We start from the raw sequence: 16,709 nt of genomic DNA on the forward strand, positions 1-16,709 counted from the left end.
TATCACGGCCACGGGAGGGTGACGAAGGCATAGCTAGCCCACTGGCTTCTCGTTCTCTTATAACTTTGGGGTCGGCTATCCATTCATTGAGGCTTTGTGACCTCAGAGATACCAAGTGTGTCACTCACAAAAGAACACTCCCATTGAACACAAACAATGCCAGAAAATAATAATAATAATAATAATAATAATAACAATAATAATAATAATTAATAAACACAATTAAACAACTATCACATCGTAGTTCTTCTTTAGATTCCCTCTCTAAAGATTTCCAAACTTGCAAACAACCATCCACAAAAGAAATATTTACCCTTAACCCGCGGAGGTGGAGAGAGTAAACTCGCTGCCCAAGCAAGGAGAACTCTCCTACTCCGCCGCAAAGAGCAAAAAGACAAAGGACCGAGCCTCGGAGAAGAAGGAAAAAAAAAATCGAAGCAGAAACTAAGTTCTCTCTCTAGTAACTAGAGAGAGAAACAAGCTATGACTAACTGAAAATACAACCTAAGTCTCACCCCGTCCACAGTTCATGTTATCTCAAAGGGTGGATTTGAAGATTTCAACAAAAACACTTCTCCATAAATATGGCAAACTCGTTAAAATCAATCTTTCCATCTGATCCATACTTTTGAACTGCACTGATCATTTCTGTACACTTGTCCACCTTTGATCCTTCATTTATGAAGCCTAAACAACACAAAACTCTATGCAAGTCTTTACCGTCTATAAACCCATCTTTATTCTCATCAAAAATGTCAAAAGCATCTTTCACTTCCTCTAAGCTTGGTTCATGCTCCTCAAACAGTCTTGAGAGCTCTCTTGCATCGTACCTTTCTTGAAGGTCATCATCTGAGTCACATTGTTGTATTCCTAGTCTGTCCATCACCATCTTCATATCTCCTCCACTGATCAGTAGCTTTTCTTGATGTTCTTTGGCTATCTTGGTGGATGCCTTGAGTCTGCTACGGATAAAGTTGACTAAGGGTTGAAAATAAAAGAGGAAGACATCAGAGAGAATACCATAAAGAGTATTCAAGATGCCGTCGTGGATAAATTTGAGCCGAGTTGAGATTGCATTTGATGTTACCTTCTCCATTGCTGAAGGAACGAAATGCTTGGAGTCTTGGAGATTTTGTATACAAGACCTTGTCTTTAATCTTATCTGCAAGTCAACAAGCTAACTTCCATCAGGGGGCGAAGTCGTCTGTCTTTGTGTAATCATAATAAATTATTGCTGATCAAACTTCCTGGAAATTGTGCAGAAAATAAATGTATGCAACTTGTGAAAAGCAAGTCATACCCAGCGGGCAAAGAAAAGTGAAAACAACTATTATACTTAGAAATGACGGTGTTCTTGAGGAACTGATTCTGAAACTTATAACATTAACCAGGCTAGCCCCGCCCGCAATAGAATTTTGGTTGGAGTCATTATCTTAATTTTCTGAGGAAATGTTCCATGGAAATGGAATTAGGAATCTTTTATGTCATTTTCTTCTGATATTAATTAACAATTCTCAATATCTAAGCCAAATTAAGCTTGGGGAGTGGAACTTTTGTAGAATTTTCGAGGAATTTTCTAGAATTTTATATGTCATTATCTTACACATGTCGAGCTGACCGTGGGCCGACCACGCACTTCAGTTTTCTGAATAGATATAGGAAATATTCCTATTAAAGTGTGAACACAAATTCGTTGTTAATTAATAGGAAATTTTTATCCTGAATTAGTTAATTATGAATTTAAATTATAAATATATAAATTTATTTATTTTATGTGTAAATTTTATTATATTATAATTTATAATGCATAATATATATATATATATATATATATATATATATATATATATATATAAAAGTTCTTTACTTAAAAAAAATATCTAATATCTGTTACAAATTCATTAATCCAACCATGTAAATTTTGTATATTTTTATTTGTGATCTTTTTCTATAATTCTTAAAAATTAACTTGCTCTTGTCAAAATACATATTTTATTTAAGAAGAAAATAGATTTTCTTTTATAAATTAAAATTTAATAATTGTTATTGGCAGTTTAAAATATACTAACGGGCGGTTAAATGTTTAATTTCACTCATATATTTAATAAATATTTAATTTACCATGTTTTTAATATTTTATTTAAATTAATTTAAAATTTTTAATTTAGACTTAATTTAAGTCAAAAATTAAAAATTTTAAGTTAAATTTATTGTTTTTTAGTTTAAATAAAAATTAAAAAATTTAATTTCTTAATTTTCAATTAAATTTATTGATTTAGCATAAAAATATAGAAACTTTTTTTTTATTCTTAAATTCGTTGTTAATTAATAGGAAATTTTTATCCTGAATTAGTTAATTATGAATTTAAATTATAAATATATAAATTTATTTATTTTATATGTAAATTTTATTATATTATAATTTATAATGCATAATATATATATATATATATATATATATATATATATATATATATATATATATATATATATATATATATATAAGTTCTTTACTTAAAAAAAACATCTAATATCTGTTACAAAGTCATTAATCCAACCATGTAAATTTTGTATATTTTTATTTGTGATCTTTTTCTATAATTCTTAAAAATTAACTTGCTCTTGTCAAAATACATATTTTATTTAAGAAGAAAATAGATTTTCTTTTATAAATTAAAATTTAATAATTGTTATTGGCAGTTTAAAATATACTAACGGGCGGTTAAATGTTTAATTTCACTCATATATTTAATAAATATTTAATTTACCATGTTTTTAATATTTTATTTAAATTAATTTAAAATTTTTAATTTAGACTTAATTTAAGTCAAAAATTAAAAATTTTAAGTTAAATTTATTGTTTTTTAGTTTAAATAAAAATTAAAAAATTTAATTTCTTAATTTTCAATTAAATTTATTGATTTAGCATAAAAATATAGAAACTTTTTTTTTATTCTTAAATTCGTTGTTAATTAATAGGAAATTTTTATCCTGAATTAGTTAATTATGAATTTAAATTATAAATATATAAATTTATTTATTTTATGTGTAAATTTTATTATATTATAATTTATAATGCATAATATATATATATATATATATATATATATATATATATATATATATATATATATATATATATATATATATATAAGTTCTTTACTTAAAAAAAATATCTAATATCTGTTACAAATTCATTAATCCAACCATGTAAATTTTGTATATTTTTATTTGTGATCTTTTTCTATAATTCTTAAAAATTAACTTGCTCTTGTCAAAATACATATTTTATTTAAGAAGAAAATAGATTTTCTTTTATAAATTAAAATTTAATAATTGTTATTGGCAGTTTAAAATATACTAACGGGCGGTTAAATGTTTAATTTCACTCATATATTTAATAAATATTTAATTTACCATGTTTTTAATATTTTATTTAAATTAATTTAAAATTTTTAATTTAGACTTAATTTAAGTCAAAAATTAAAAATTTTAAGTTAAATTTATTGTTTTTTAGTTTAAATAAAAATTAAAAAATTTAATTTCTTAATTTTCAATTAAATTTATTGATTTAGCATAAAAATATAGAAACTTTTTTTTTATTCTTAAATTCGTTGTTAATTAATAGGAAATTTTTATCCTGAATTAGTTAATTATGAATTTAAATTATAAATATATAAATTTATTTATTTTATATGTAAATTTTATTATATTATAATTTATAATGCATAATATATATATATATATATATATATATATATATATATATATATATATATAAGTTCTTTACTTAAAAAAAACATCTAATATCTGTTACAAAGTCATTAATCCAACCATGTAAATTTTGTATATTTTTATTTGTGATCTTTTTCTATAATTCTTAAAAATTAACTTGCTCTTGTCAAAATACATGTCACGACCCAACCTATGGGCCGGACCGGCACTAGGACCTGGATCAGCCTAAAGCCCCCGAGACCCGTAGTAAGCCTAACTATTCATTAACCCAACTCTAAAACCCATTTGGGCTCACTTTCAAGAAATCAACCGGACAGAGTCCGGCCATAAAATGGACCTTTCAACATGGAGTTTTTGACTCACCCGACCTGTAAACACAATAAATAATCAATTGGGGAGCTCAGCTCCCTCATCCAGTCCATCAAACATGCATCAAATATTAAGTTTACAGGTCCAAAATAACAATTTATATTACAAACCCAAATCAAATAAACATTTCTAACACATGCGGAAATTCTAAAAATTTATAAAATTACACCAACATGAATAAATGACCTGCGAGGGAGAAAGCAGGTTAATCTCAAAAATATCCTCCTGTGGCCTGGAAAAATATAGAACAGGAGTGAGCGTTCGACTCAGAGAGTAAAATATCAATTTTAACCATAATCTCTATAACTATCTAAAACTAATGCAACATGTAAAGTGAAATGCAACATCAGCAACAAATTCACATCATAACAGCAAAAAGGTAATTTGGAGCACTCACACACCCAATAATATCAATCATAATATATGGGAGCTGATCCCCTATACAGCTCTCTTAAATCCAACTTGGTGCCAGCGAAGAACTCAAGCCGGACTTTCGGTTAATAAACCAAATCGGGGTCCCAGCGAAGAACTCAAGTCGTGACTACCCCGAAGGACCGGGTCCCAGTGAAGATCTCAAGCCGTGTCTACCCGTCCTATCCATAGTCCACACCACATCACACGCACGCTAACTCACGCACACTGCTCTAAATTACCACAACAACATCCATGGCACTTTAACAGTTATGAATGCAACATAAATCGTGCGTAAATTTTAACTACATAGGTATATACATATAAGTGATGCATGGGTATGCTTGAAGATATAATAATATCGAAATTACAATTAAAATTAATATTTTACTCACAGACTTGACAACGGTCACTGTGGCGGCTGGGCGGAGGAAGAAGGCTGTCCTGGCTCACCTGACAATTACATTATAATTATTTAATACAATTGACTCAATACAAATCAAGAAAAAACCAAATACGTCCTAAGTCGTGCCGAAAATCCGGCAGAGTCTCCCCTATACCTAGGACCTACCCAACCTGCAAAAGGGTCCAAAACACACTTCTATATTCACAACCCATATATCCACAACTCAATCTCATCACGCAGCCCCTCCTGGGCCCATCAAATCAATCATCCATCACAATATGTAAAATTTCAATTTAGTCCTTATAATTGATCATTTTTGCAAAAGCTACCCAAACAAGCTCTAAAAATTCTAAAACTTTGCCCCGCAGTCCTTAGCAATATTACTAGGCTATTGCAAAAAGAATCATAATTTTCTAAGCTACCACGAATATTTTATGGATTTTTAATCCTATTTAAGCACTAGAAAATTACAAAAAAGCAAGGTTCAGGTTTACCTTTGCCGATTCCGACTCTGACGACGCGCTCGGGACGTCTGACAATTGGGGGGTAGCCAAAATCTCGATCAAATTCGGAGACTTTTCCAGTAACGGGTCTGTCTGGCCGGAAATTCACAGACTCGGACAACTGTCGAATTTCTGGGAATTGAGGATACCTACACGAAGCCCACAACACGGGGGTTAGTACATAAATTTTTCGGAATTTTCAAAGCTCATTTAATGCTCGGAAAAACACTACGAAGTTCTGTGGGATTCACCGTAAACGGTGTCAAAAAATTTTGAAATTTATATCCCCGTGAAGCTCTCAACGAGTGGAGCGCTCTGGTACTCTCGGTTTTGTCGTGGGGTTCACGGTTTGCGAGAAATCTAGCCCGAAATTCAAAATGGGCTAAAATTTCCCGGGCAAAAATTGGACAAACCGCTCGATGGATTTCGGTGTTCTTGGTGTCTATGGAAAGCTCTCGACGAGTAGATGAGTTTAGACACAAGACCCAGTCCGATTGGTGGCCGGATCAGTTGGATTTTGGCCGGGAAGTCGAATGGTCGCACGCACAAAGGAGGGGCGTTCGCCCGCGTTTTCCGGCCGTTTGAGGCGGCGGCCGGCAATGGGGAAGGTGGCGGCGCACGTGAGTGGGGTGGCGAGGAGGTGGTGGCCGTGGCAGGAGGAGAGAGAAAACGGGAGAAAGAGAGAAGGAGGAGGAGACGTGCACGAGAGAAAAAGAAGAAGGAGAGGGAGCCGATCCGATTCGACCGGTCTGATCCGGTCCGGTTTGATTCGACCGGTTCGATTCGAAATATAAAATTTTGAATTTTTACTCTGCCTCGGGACCGAAAACGAGGTCCAAAAATTCCGAAAAAATTTCAGAAAACTCAAAAAAATTCGTAGACTCCAAATATATTTTTAGTTTTGCCATGTGGTCTTTAAATAAATTTTTAAAAATCATCAAAGTTTATATTTTCGAAAAATCGAACCCGATTTTTAAAATCCGAAAAAATCTCAAATAATTTCTTAAAATTTAATAAAATTAAAATATCAATAATACTCATAAAATAATAAAATTTAAAATTTTGGGGTGTTACATTCTTCCCCCCTTACAGAAAATTCGTCCTCGAATTTTACACAAGGCAAAATAAAGTACAAGATTGCACATTGAACAGATAAGGGTACTTGCTACGCATGTCCCGTTCTAACTCCCAGGTGCACTCTTCTACTGACTGACTCCTCCACAAAACCTTAACCATAGGGATCTGTTTTGATCTTAGCTGTCTCACTTGGTAGTCCACTATGGCTACAGGTTGCTCCTCAAATGTCAAGTTCTCTTTTAGCTCTATTACATCCGGCTGTAGTACATGAGAAGGATCTGGAATGTATTTCCCGAGCATGGAGATGTGAAACACAGGATGAACATGAGAAAGGTTGGGTGGTAGCTCCAACCGGTAGGCAACTGCTCCAACTCTATCAGTAACCTCAAAAGGTCCAATATACTGAGGTGCCAACTTGCCCTTCTTTTCAAATCTCATGACTCCCTTCATTGGAGAAACCTTCAGGAATACATAGTCGCCTACTGCAAACTCCACATCCCTCCGTCTGGGGTCTACATAACTCTTCCGCCATCAAAGTCAAGCTTTCAATCGTTCCCTGATTAAATAAACTACCTCTGAAGTGTACTGCACTAGGTCTACATCATGCACCTTCGCTTCTCCAATTTCCATCCAACACAGAGGAGACCTACACTTTCTTCCATATAGTGCCTCATAGGGTGCCATCCCTATGCTGGAATGGTAACTGTTGTTGTAAGCAAACTCCACCAAAGCTAGCTGATCATCCCATTGACCTCCAAAATCCAAAACACTCATGTGAAGCATGTCTTCCAGTGTTTGGATTGTCCTTTCGGACTTTCCGTCTGTCTAAGGGTGGAAAGCCGTACTAAAGTTCAACTGTGTGCCAAGTGCCTCCTGCAACTTTCTCTAAAATCAAGAAGTGAACTGGGGCCCTCTATCATATATTATGGAAGCCGGAACTCCATGCAATCTGACTATTTCTCGAATGTAGAGTCGGGCGTACTGTGCTATAGAATATGTAGTCTTCACAGGCAAGAAGTGAGCTGATTTGGTTAGACGGTCTACAATTACCCATATCGAATCATATCCTCGCGTGGTACAAGGTAACCTAGTCACAAAATCCATAGTGATCATTTCCCACTTCCATTCTGGGATAGGGAGCTCTTGCAGCTTCCCTGACAGTCTCTGGTGTTCAAACTTCACCTTCTGACAAGTCAAGCACTTGGACACGAAGTCTGCTATGTCTCTCTTCATGCCATTCCACCAATAGCTATTCTTCACATCATGGTACATCTTGGTGGAGCCTGGGTGGACACTGTACAGTGTATAGTGTGCCTCTCGCATGATTTCATCTCTAAGGTTGTCCACATCGGGCACACATATCCTAGGACCTTACACTAGGGTGCCATCATTGGCAAATCGAAACTCACCACCTTCACCTTGTTGTACTCTTTCTATGATCTTCATCAATTGTTGGTCTCTGTGCTGGGAAACTCTGACCCTATCTCACAAGTCTGGCCTCACTGAAAAATGAGCCAACAATACCCCCTCATCTAAAAGATCTAGGATTAAACCTTGATCCATCAACTCATGTACTTCCTGAATCAACAGTCTCTTCTCTGCTGAAATGTGCACCAAACTGCCAGAAGATTTTCTACTCAAAGCATCTGCTACTACATTGGCCTTCCCAGGGTGGTACTGGATAGTGCAATCATAGTCTTTCAGAAGCTCCATCCATCTCCTCTGTCTCAAGTTTAAATCCCTCTGTTGGAAGATGTACTTCAAACTCTTGTGGTCGTTGTATATCTCACACACTTCACCATACAGGTAGTGTCTCTAGATTTTTAGTGCAAAGCCGCCATTTCCAAACCATGGGTGGGGTAGTTCTGCTAATGCCTCTTCAGCTGTCTTGAAGCATAAGCCACTTCTTTTCCATTCTATATCAAAACACACCCTAGGCCAACTCTAGAGGCATCACAGTACACGGTGCATCCTTCACCACTCATAGGTAGTGTCAACACAGGGGCGGTGGTTAGACACTCCTTAAGCTTCTGGAAACTCTTCTCACAGTCATCTGTCCAAATGAATGGAACATTCTTCCGTGTTAACTTAGTTAGGGGAGCCACTATCCTAGAAAAATCTTGCACAAATCGCCTATAGTAGCCAGCTAGACCCAGAAAACTTCGCACCTTAGTGACTGTTGTAGGCCTAAGCCAATCAGTTACAGCTTCAATTTTCTTGGGATCCACTTGAATACCGTCACTAGAAACCACGTGTCCTAAGAATGAGATGCTTTCTAGCCAAAATTCACATTTTGAAAATTTGGCATACAGCTGGTGCTCCCTCAAAGTCTGCAACACCATCCTCAAGTGCCACACGTGTTCCTTCTCGGTCCGAGAGTATACCAAAATGTCATCTATGAATACGATGACAAAACGGTCCAAAAATGGCTTGAACACCCTGTTCATCAAGTCCATGAAGGCTGCTAGTGCATTAGTGAGTCCAAAAGACATCACCAAAAACTCATAATGACCATATCTTGTCCTGAATCCCGTTTTGGACACGTCATCATTCCTGATTCTCAACTGATGGTAGGTCTATCTTGGAAAAGAATCTAGCCCCTTGGAGCTGATCAAACAGATCATCGATCCGAGGAAGTGGATACTTGTTCTTCACAGTCACCTTGTTCAGCTGTCTATAGTCAATGCACAACCTCAATGACCCATCCTTCTTTCTCACAAATAGAACAGGAGCACCCCAGGGTGAAGTGCTCGGACGTATGAAACCTTTGTCCAACAGCTCCTGTAGTTGCTCCTTTAACTTTTTCAATTCTGCTGGGGCCATCCTGTAAGGTGGCATTGATATGGGGTTTGTACCCGGAACAACATCAATGCAGAACTCTATTCCCCTTTCTGGTGGCAACCCTGGAAGCTCTTCAGGGAAGACATCCATGAATTCTCTGACAACAGAAACATTTTCCATGTTGACACCTTCTACAGACGTATCTCTCACCAATGCCAAATACCCTTGGCATCCACACTTCAATATTTTTCTAGCACTAATTGCTGACACCAAGTTATATGGAGCCACACTCCTGTCACCATCAAAGCTAAACTCTTCCACACCGGGTATGTGGAAATACACCTTTTTGTTCCTGCAGTCTAAAGTGGCATAATGAGTTGCCAACCAATCCATCCCCAAGATTACATCGAAATCCATTACTGGTAGAGGAACCAAGTCTGCTTGGAGAATCTTTCCATCCACTACTACTGGGCTACCCGGAAAAACCATATCTACATCTATGTTGTCACTAAGTGGGGTAGCTACCGAAAAAGGGCATTCTAAAGTTGTAAGGTTCCTACCCAACCTCATGGAAAACACAGGGGAGACAAATGAGTGTGTAGCACCCGAATCTATTAAAACACGAGCCTCATAGGAATAGACCAGAAGAATACCTGCCACAACTGCATTTGAAGCCTGAGCATCCTGATGGGTCAGGGTGAAAACCCGAGCTTGACCCCTACCCTGAGTGGCAGAACCCTGATACTGACTTCTACCTCCTGATCTGCCTCTAAATCCATGTCCCCCTTGTCCTCGGCCCTGTTGGCCCATCGAACTAGTGCTGCCATGCCGAAGCACCCGGATACAACTGACGAGGAACATTTGCAACAGAACCCTGTGACCCCATCTGTGGCTCGCTGAACATGGGGCATTCCCTAGCAAAGTGACTTGGTTGGCCACACCTGAAGCATACTCCTGAACCCATCATACAAGGTCCTGAATGTCCTCTTCCACACTGTGCACAAAGTGCCAAGGAGGATCCTAAACCAGACCCAGAACTGATGTACCCTGAACTGTGACCACTGCTGGATCCGTACCCTGGTCTGAACCCTCGGGATTTGTGTCTAAAACCATTCTTCTTGTTCCTACTTCTTCCTCTGAAATTACTCTGGCCACCACTATCTGGAGCACCCATATGGGGAGCACTTGAAGAACCCTCTGCTCTGTTTTTCTTTGCTCTTCCGCTGTCATCCGCAGCATAGCTAATCTCTATCTGTCTGGCTCAATCAACTATCACATCAAACGACTGATCAAACATCATGGCTAGGTTTGCATACCTCCTGTCAAGCCCCTTTAGGAACCTCTTCACCTTCATAGTTTCTGTAGCAACTGCTGTAGGGGCATACCTGCTCAACTCAAGAAATTCTGTAGCATATTCATCTGCAGACCTGCCATTCTGTCTTAAGGCCTCAAAGGCCCACTGCTTTTGATCCCTGAAGCTTTCTAGCACAAACCGATTGATGAACAGTTCCATAAACTGAGTCCACGACAAACCCTCCATCCAAGGTAATATGTAATCATTCATCCACTGTCTAGGCATAGGCCCCATTACATGCTGCATACACTCTATAAGTCTTTTATCAGTCAACTGTAATTCTATTCCTGCCTGTCTGCAGGAATCCAAAAATCGATATGCATCATCTGACACATCATAAGTACTTGGCACTAACTTCTTGAAATTGATGATCTGTTTGTAAGGTTCCCCTCTTTGTGCGGTGGACTGCTACTGCTGTGGAGGTAGACCATATACTGCGCCATCATATCGATGGTTCTCTTTAACCCAGCTAGAATAGCTGCCATGGGGACCATGGGACCCTGTGCCATGAAAGACTGATCCTGAACTGTTGGCAGCTGCTTTTCTACTTGAGCAACTCTAGGCCTCCTACCCCGCCTCCTCGGGGCAGGCGCCTCATCCTGTGCTGACACCTCGTCAGGCACATCTTGTTCTGGTGCAGTGGCAGCTCTCCTGCTTCTACGCATTTTCCTGAAATTCAGTAGCATTAGCCCATAAAATTCAAAATTACTCATTACACAGCTCTATAGACTCATATTTACACACAATATATGAAGCAGAAACTAGAAGCAAAGATGACAATACAAGACGAATGTGGACCCTATTTTTCCGCATGTGACTCCTAGTAGACTCTTCCCAACACTTTAGACAAACATTTCCTAAGAATCTGGAGCCTAGGCTCTGATACCACATTTGTCACGACCCAACCTATGGGCCGGACCGGCACTAGGACCTGGGCCAGCCTAAAGCCCCCCGAGGCCCGTAGTGAGCCTAACTATTCATTAACCCAACTCTAAAGCCCATTTGGGCTCAATTTCAAGAAATCAACCGGACAAAGTGCGGCCATAAAATGGACCTTTCAACGGGGAGTTTTTGACTCATCCGACCTGTAAACAAAATAAATAATCAATTGGGTAGCTCAGCTCACCCTCCACATACCCATATCATCATAAAAATATATGGGAGCTCAGCTCCCTCATCCAGTCCATCAAACATACATGAAATATTAAGTTTACAGGTCCAAAATAACAATTTATATTACAGACCCAAATCAAATAAACATTTCTAACACATGCGAAAATTCTAGAAATTTATAGAATTACACCAACATGAATAAATGACCTACGAGGGAGAAAGCAGGTTAACCTCAAAAATATCCTTCTGTAGCCTGGAAAAATATTGAACAGGAGTGAGCGTTCGACTCAGAGAGTAAAATATCAATTTTAACCATAATATCTATAACTATCTAAAACTAATGCAACCTGTAAAGTGAAATACAACATCAGCAACAAATTCACATCATAACAGCAAAAGGTAATTTGGAGCACTCACACACCCAATAATATCAATCATAATATATGGGAGCTGATCCCCTATACAGCTCTCTTAAATCCAACCTGGTGCCAGCGAAGAACTCAAGCTGGACTTTCGCTTAATAAACCAAATCGAGGTCCCAGCGAACAACTCAAGCAGTGACTACCCCGAAGGACCGGGTCCCAGCGAAGATCTCAAGCCGTGTCTACCCATCCTATCCATAGTCCACACCACATCACACGCACGCTAACGCACGCACACTGCTCCAAATTACCACAACAACATCCATGGCACTTTAACAGTTATGAATGCAACATAAATCGTGCGTAAATTTTAACTACATAGGTATATACATATAAGTGATGCATGGGCATGCTTGAACATATAATAATATCGAAATTACAATTAAAATTAATATTTTACTCACAGACTTGACAACGGTCACTGTGGCGGCTGGGCGGAGGAAGAAGGCTGTCCCGGCTCACCTGACAATTACATTACAATTATTTAATACAATTGACTCAATACAAATCAAGAAAAAACCAAATACGTCCTAAGTCGTGCCGAAAATCCGGCAGAGTCTCCCCTATACCTAGGACCTACCCAACCTGCAAAAGGGTCTAAAACACACTTCTATATTCACAACCCATATATCCACAACTCAATCTCATCACACAGCCCCTCCTGGGCCCATCAAATCAATCATCCATCGCAATATGTAAAATTTCAATTTAGTCCTTATAATTGATCATTTTTGCAAAAATTACCCAAACAAACTCTAAAAATTCTAAAACTTTGCCCCGCGGTCCTTAGCAATATTACTAGGCTATTGCAAAAAGAATCATAATTTTCTAAACTATCACGAATATTTTATGGATTTTTAATCCTATTTAAACACTAGAAAATTACGAAAAAGCAAGGTTTGGGTTTACCTTTGCCGATTCTGACTCCGGGGACGCGCTCGGGACGTCTGACAATGGGGGGGTAGCCAAAACCTCGGTCAAATTCGGAGACTTTTCTGGTAACGGGTCTATCTGGCCGGAAATTCACAGACCCGGACAATTGTCTAATTTCCGCGAATTGAGGATACCTACACGAAGCCCAAAACACGGGGGTTAGTACATAAATTTTTCAGAATTTTCTAAGCTCATTTAATACTCGGAAAAACACTGCGAAGTTCTGTGGGACCCACCGTGAAACGGTGTCGGAAAATTTTAAAATTTACATCCCCGCAAAGCTCTCGACGAGTGGAGCGCTCTGGTACTCTCGATTTTCTCGTGGGGTTCACGGTTTGCGAGAAATCTAGCCCGAAAGTCAAAATGGGCAAAAACTTCCCGAACAAAAATTGGACAAACCGCTCGATGGATTTCGGTGGTGTCTATGAAAAGCTCTCGACGAATAGATGAGTTTAGACACAAGACCCGGTCCGATTGGTGGCCGGATCGGCCGGATTTTGGCTGGAAAGTCGAACGGTCGCACGCGCAAGGGAGAGGCGTTCGCGCGCGTTTTCCGGCCGTTTGGGGAAGGGGTGGGGCGACGCGTCGGTGAGCTGCGGTGGCGGAGGAGGTGGCTGGCCGTCGGGCTGGGGCGGGAGGAGAGAGAAAATGGGAGAAAGAGAGAAGGAGGAGGAGACGTGCGCGGGAGAAAAAGAAGAAGGAGAGGGAGCCGGTCCGATTCGATCCGGTTCGATTCGGCCGGTTCGATTCGTAATACAAAATTTTAAATTTTTACTCTGCCTCGGGACCGAAAATGAGGTCCAAAAATTCCGAAAAAAATTCCAAAAAACTCAGAAAAATTCGTAGACTCCAAATATATTTTTAGTTTTGCCATGTGGTCTTTAAATAAATTTTTAAAAATCATCAAAGTTTATATTTTCGGAAAATCGAACCCGATTTTTAAAATCCGAAAAAAATCTCAAATAATTTCTTAAAATTTAATAAAATTAAAATATCAATAATACTCATAAAATAATAAAATTTAAAATTTTGGGGTGTTACATTCTTCCTCCCATACAGAAAATTCGTCCTCGAATTTTACACAAGGCAGAATAATTTCACTCATATATTTAATAAATATTTAATTTACCATGTTTTTAATATTTTATTTAAATTAATTTAAAATTTTTAATTTAGACTTAATTTAAGTCAAAAATTAAAATTTTTAAGTTAAATTTATTGTTTTTTAGTTTAAATAAAAATTAAAAATTTTAATTTCTTAATTTTCAATTAAATTTATTGATTTAGCATAAAAATATAGAAATATTTTTTTTTATTCTTAAATTCGTTGTTAATTCATAGGAAATTTTTATCCTGAATTAGTTAATTATGAATTTAAATTATAAATATATAAATTTATTTATTTTATATGTAAATTTTATTATATTATAATTTATAATGCACAATATATATATATATATATATATATATATATATATATATATATATATATATATATATATATAAGTTCTTTACTTAAAAAAAACATCTAATATCTGTTACAAAGTCATTAATCCAACCATGTAAATTTTGTATATTTTTATTTGTGATCTTTTTCTATAATTCTTAAAAATTAACTTGCTCTTGTCAAAATACATATTTTATTTAAGAAGAAAATAGATTTTCTTTTATAAATTGAAATTTGATAATTGTTATTGGCAGTTTAAAATATACTAACAGGCAGTTAAATGTTTAATTTCACTCATATATTTAATAAATATTTAATTTACCATGTTTTTAATATTTTATTTAAATTAATTTAAAATTTTTAATTTAGACTTAATTTAAGTCAAAAATTAAAATTTTTAAGTTAAATTTATTGTTTTTTAGTTTAAATAAAAATTAAAAAATTTAATTTCTTAATTTTCAATTAAATTTATTGATTTAGCATAAAAATATAGAAACATTTTTTTTTATTCTTAAGATAAATTGAGTTTATTGAAACTTAATGACTAATTTAGATTTAAAAAATTAAAAATAAATTAAATTAAACAATTCAATTAGGAGTGAAATCCAGCATTAACCTTACTGGGTTGTAATCAAAAGAGACCATGCCTACCTTGGAGAAATTTTGGGCCTAAAGACTCCTAACACACCTTCATTCTTAGCCCATTTCTTGTTTAAACAGGCCCAAAATTGGCCCAATGTGTGATTTCCTTTTTCAAAACCTATGTTTAATCTATTGCTTATTGACAAAATTATTTTAATAAAACAAAAAGTCCAGTAGAATATCCTGTAAATTTTAATAAAAAATAAAACAGAAAAAAAAAAGAGAACATTAAATTGTGAAGAAGAGCAAAATTTTGTTAATAAAATTGAAGGCAAAAGAATAGTGTTATGGTGCAATCAACTTTTTATATTATTTCCTTATTCTTAATTTAACTTACTAATATCTCCTAAAAGAAATTTCTCTTACTAATAAATAAATAAATAATAAAATTTTCCTAATAAAAATTGTAAAATATATTATTTTAGTATTAATTAATTTATTATTTTTTAAAAAATAATTAAATACTCTTCCTATCAATGTCTTGATATATATTTTATTTTGTTTTAAATTGCAGTAATTAATATCCAACAAGTGTGTGTTTATTATAATGAAGATGCGGTAGCCGCCATCTCCATAATAACATAAATAAGTTGACAACTTGTTTACTTTTTTTAACTTTTAAAAAGTATATATACTTTACACCTAATATAGTATTAAATAATTAAATACTGTTTTCACTTTCATTACTTATTTAATGTTTTTTGCCCTGACATTTTGTGAAATTCTTGGTATTTTTTTAATTTATTATTATATATCATAATAGTTTCACAAGTTGCATCTCTAAAATACTACACATTGTTTTCGGTGTTTATCTTATCTATTATGTGTCTCCCACTAGCATGAACAAGCTAGGAAACTTTGCAACTTGTTTATTGCATGTCTATCTCAAAATTAGAAAAATTTTTATGTAGACTTCGTGTATTATAAATCAAATAAAATAAAAAGTTGAATGCATTATTTCATACTTAAATTTTACTAAAAAAATAAAATTAAGATATCTTAAAATTTTTAAAATAAAAAACGTAAATTTCAATCACACTGATATAGTAATCTGTTGATAAGGATCTGAAGCGTATTTTAATGCAATTAAGATGTGTCATGAGATATTTATAAAAATTGAGGTGTACTTTGAAAAGTTTCAGATGTTACAAAATTTTTTTAGTAAAATTTAGAGGTGAATTTATAGATTTTGCCTAAAATAAATAAAATTCATATATTTATATCTTAAATTGTTAACATATGAAATTTAAATAAATTTTGTTGATATTGTAAGTTCTTATGATTTACTTTGCAATCACTTTGATTACCTTGTCCATTGAATAATTAACATGGAAAAAAAGGAGATAACATTGCAGGGTATATTTCCAACATCTCAAAAGACCTCACTTCAGTGCGTAAATATAATGCTAAATTCATGAAAGAGTGCAAACCCCATTTTTATATGTAGTCGTTTCTGTGAATGATTGGTCTTGACTTATCTAAAATGGAATTTCCAATTCCACACAAAATTAATAAG

The 16,709-nt window shown here is 35.3% G+C and overlaps 1 protein-coding gene across 1 annotated transcript; it reads right to left on the reverse strand.

Annotated features, from left to right (window-relative positions):
- Positions 1–206: 206 nt before the first annotated feature.
- On the reverse strand, positions 207–1,357 carry LOC110673146 (probable calcium-binding protein CML45). Its single transcript, XM_021836186.2, has one exon. The coding sequence runs from the start codon at positions 1,094–1,096 to the stop codon at positions 560–562; it is 537 nt and encodes a 178-aa protein (XP_021691878.2). The 5' UTR covers positions 1,097–1,357; the 3' UTR covers positions 207–559.
- Positions 1,358–16,709: the final 15,352 nt, after the last annotated feature.

Source organism: Hevea brasiliensis, chromosome 2 (assembly GCF_030052815.1).
Source record: "Hevea brasiliensis isolate MT/VB/25A 57/8 chromosome 2, ASM3005281v1, whole genome shotgun sequence".
In the NCBI taxonomy this organism is placed as follows: Eukaryota; Viridiplantae; Streptophyta; class Magnoliopsida; order Malpighiales; family Euphorbiaceae; genus Hevea; species Hevea brasiliensis.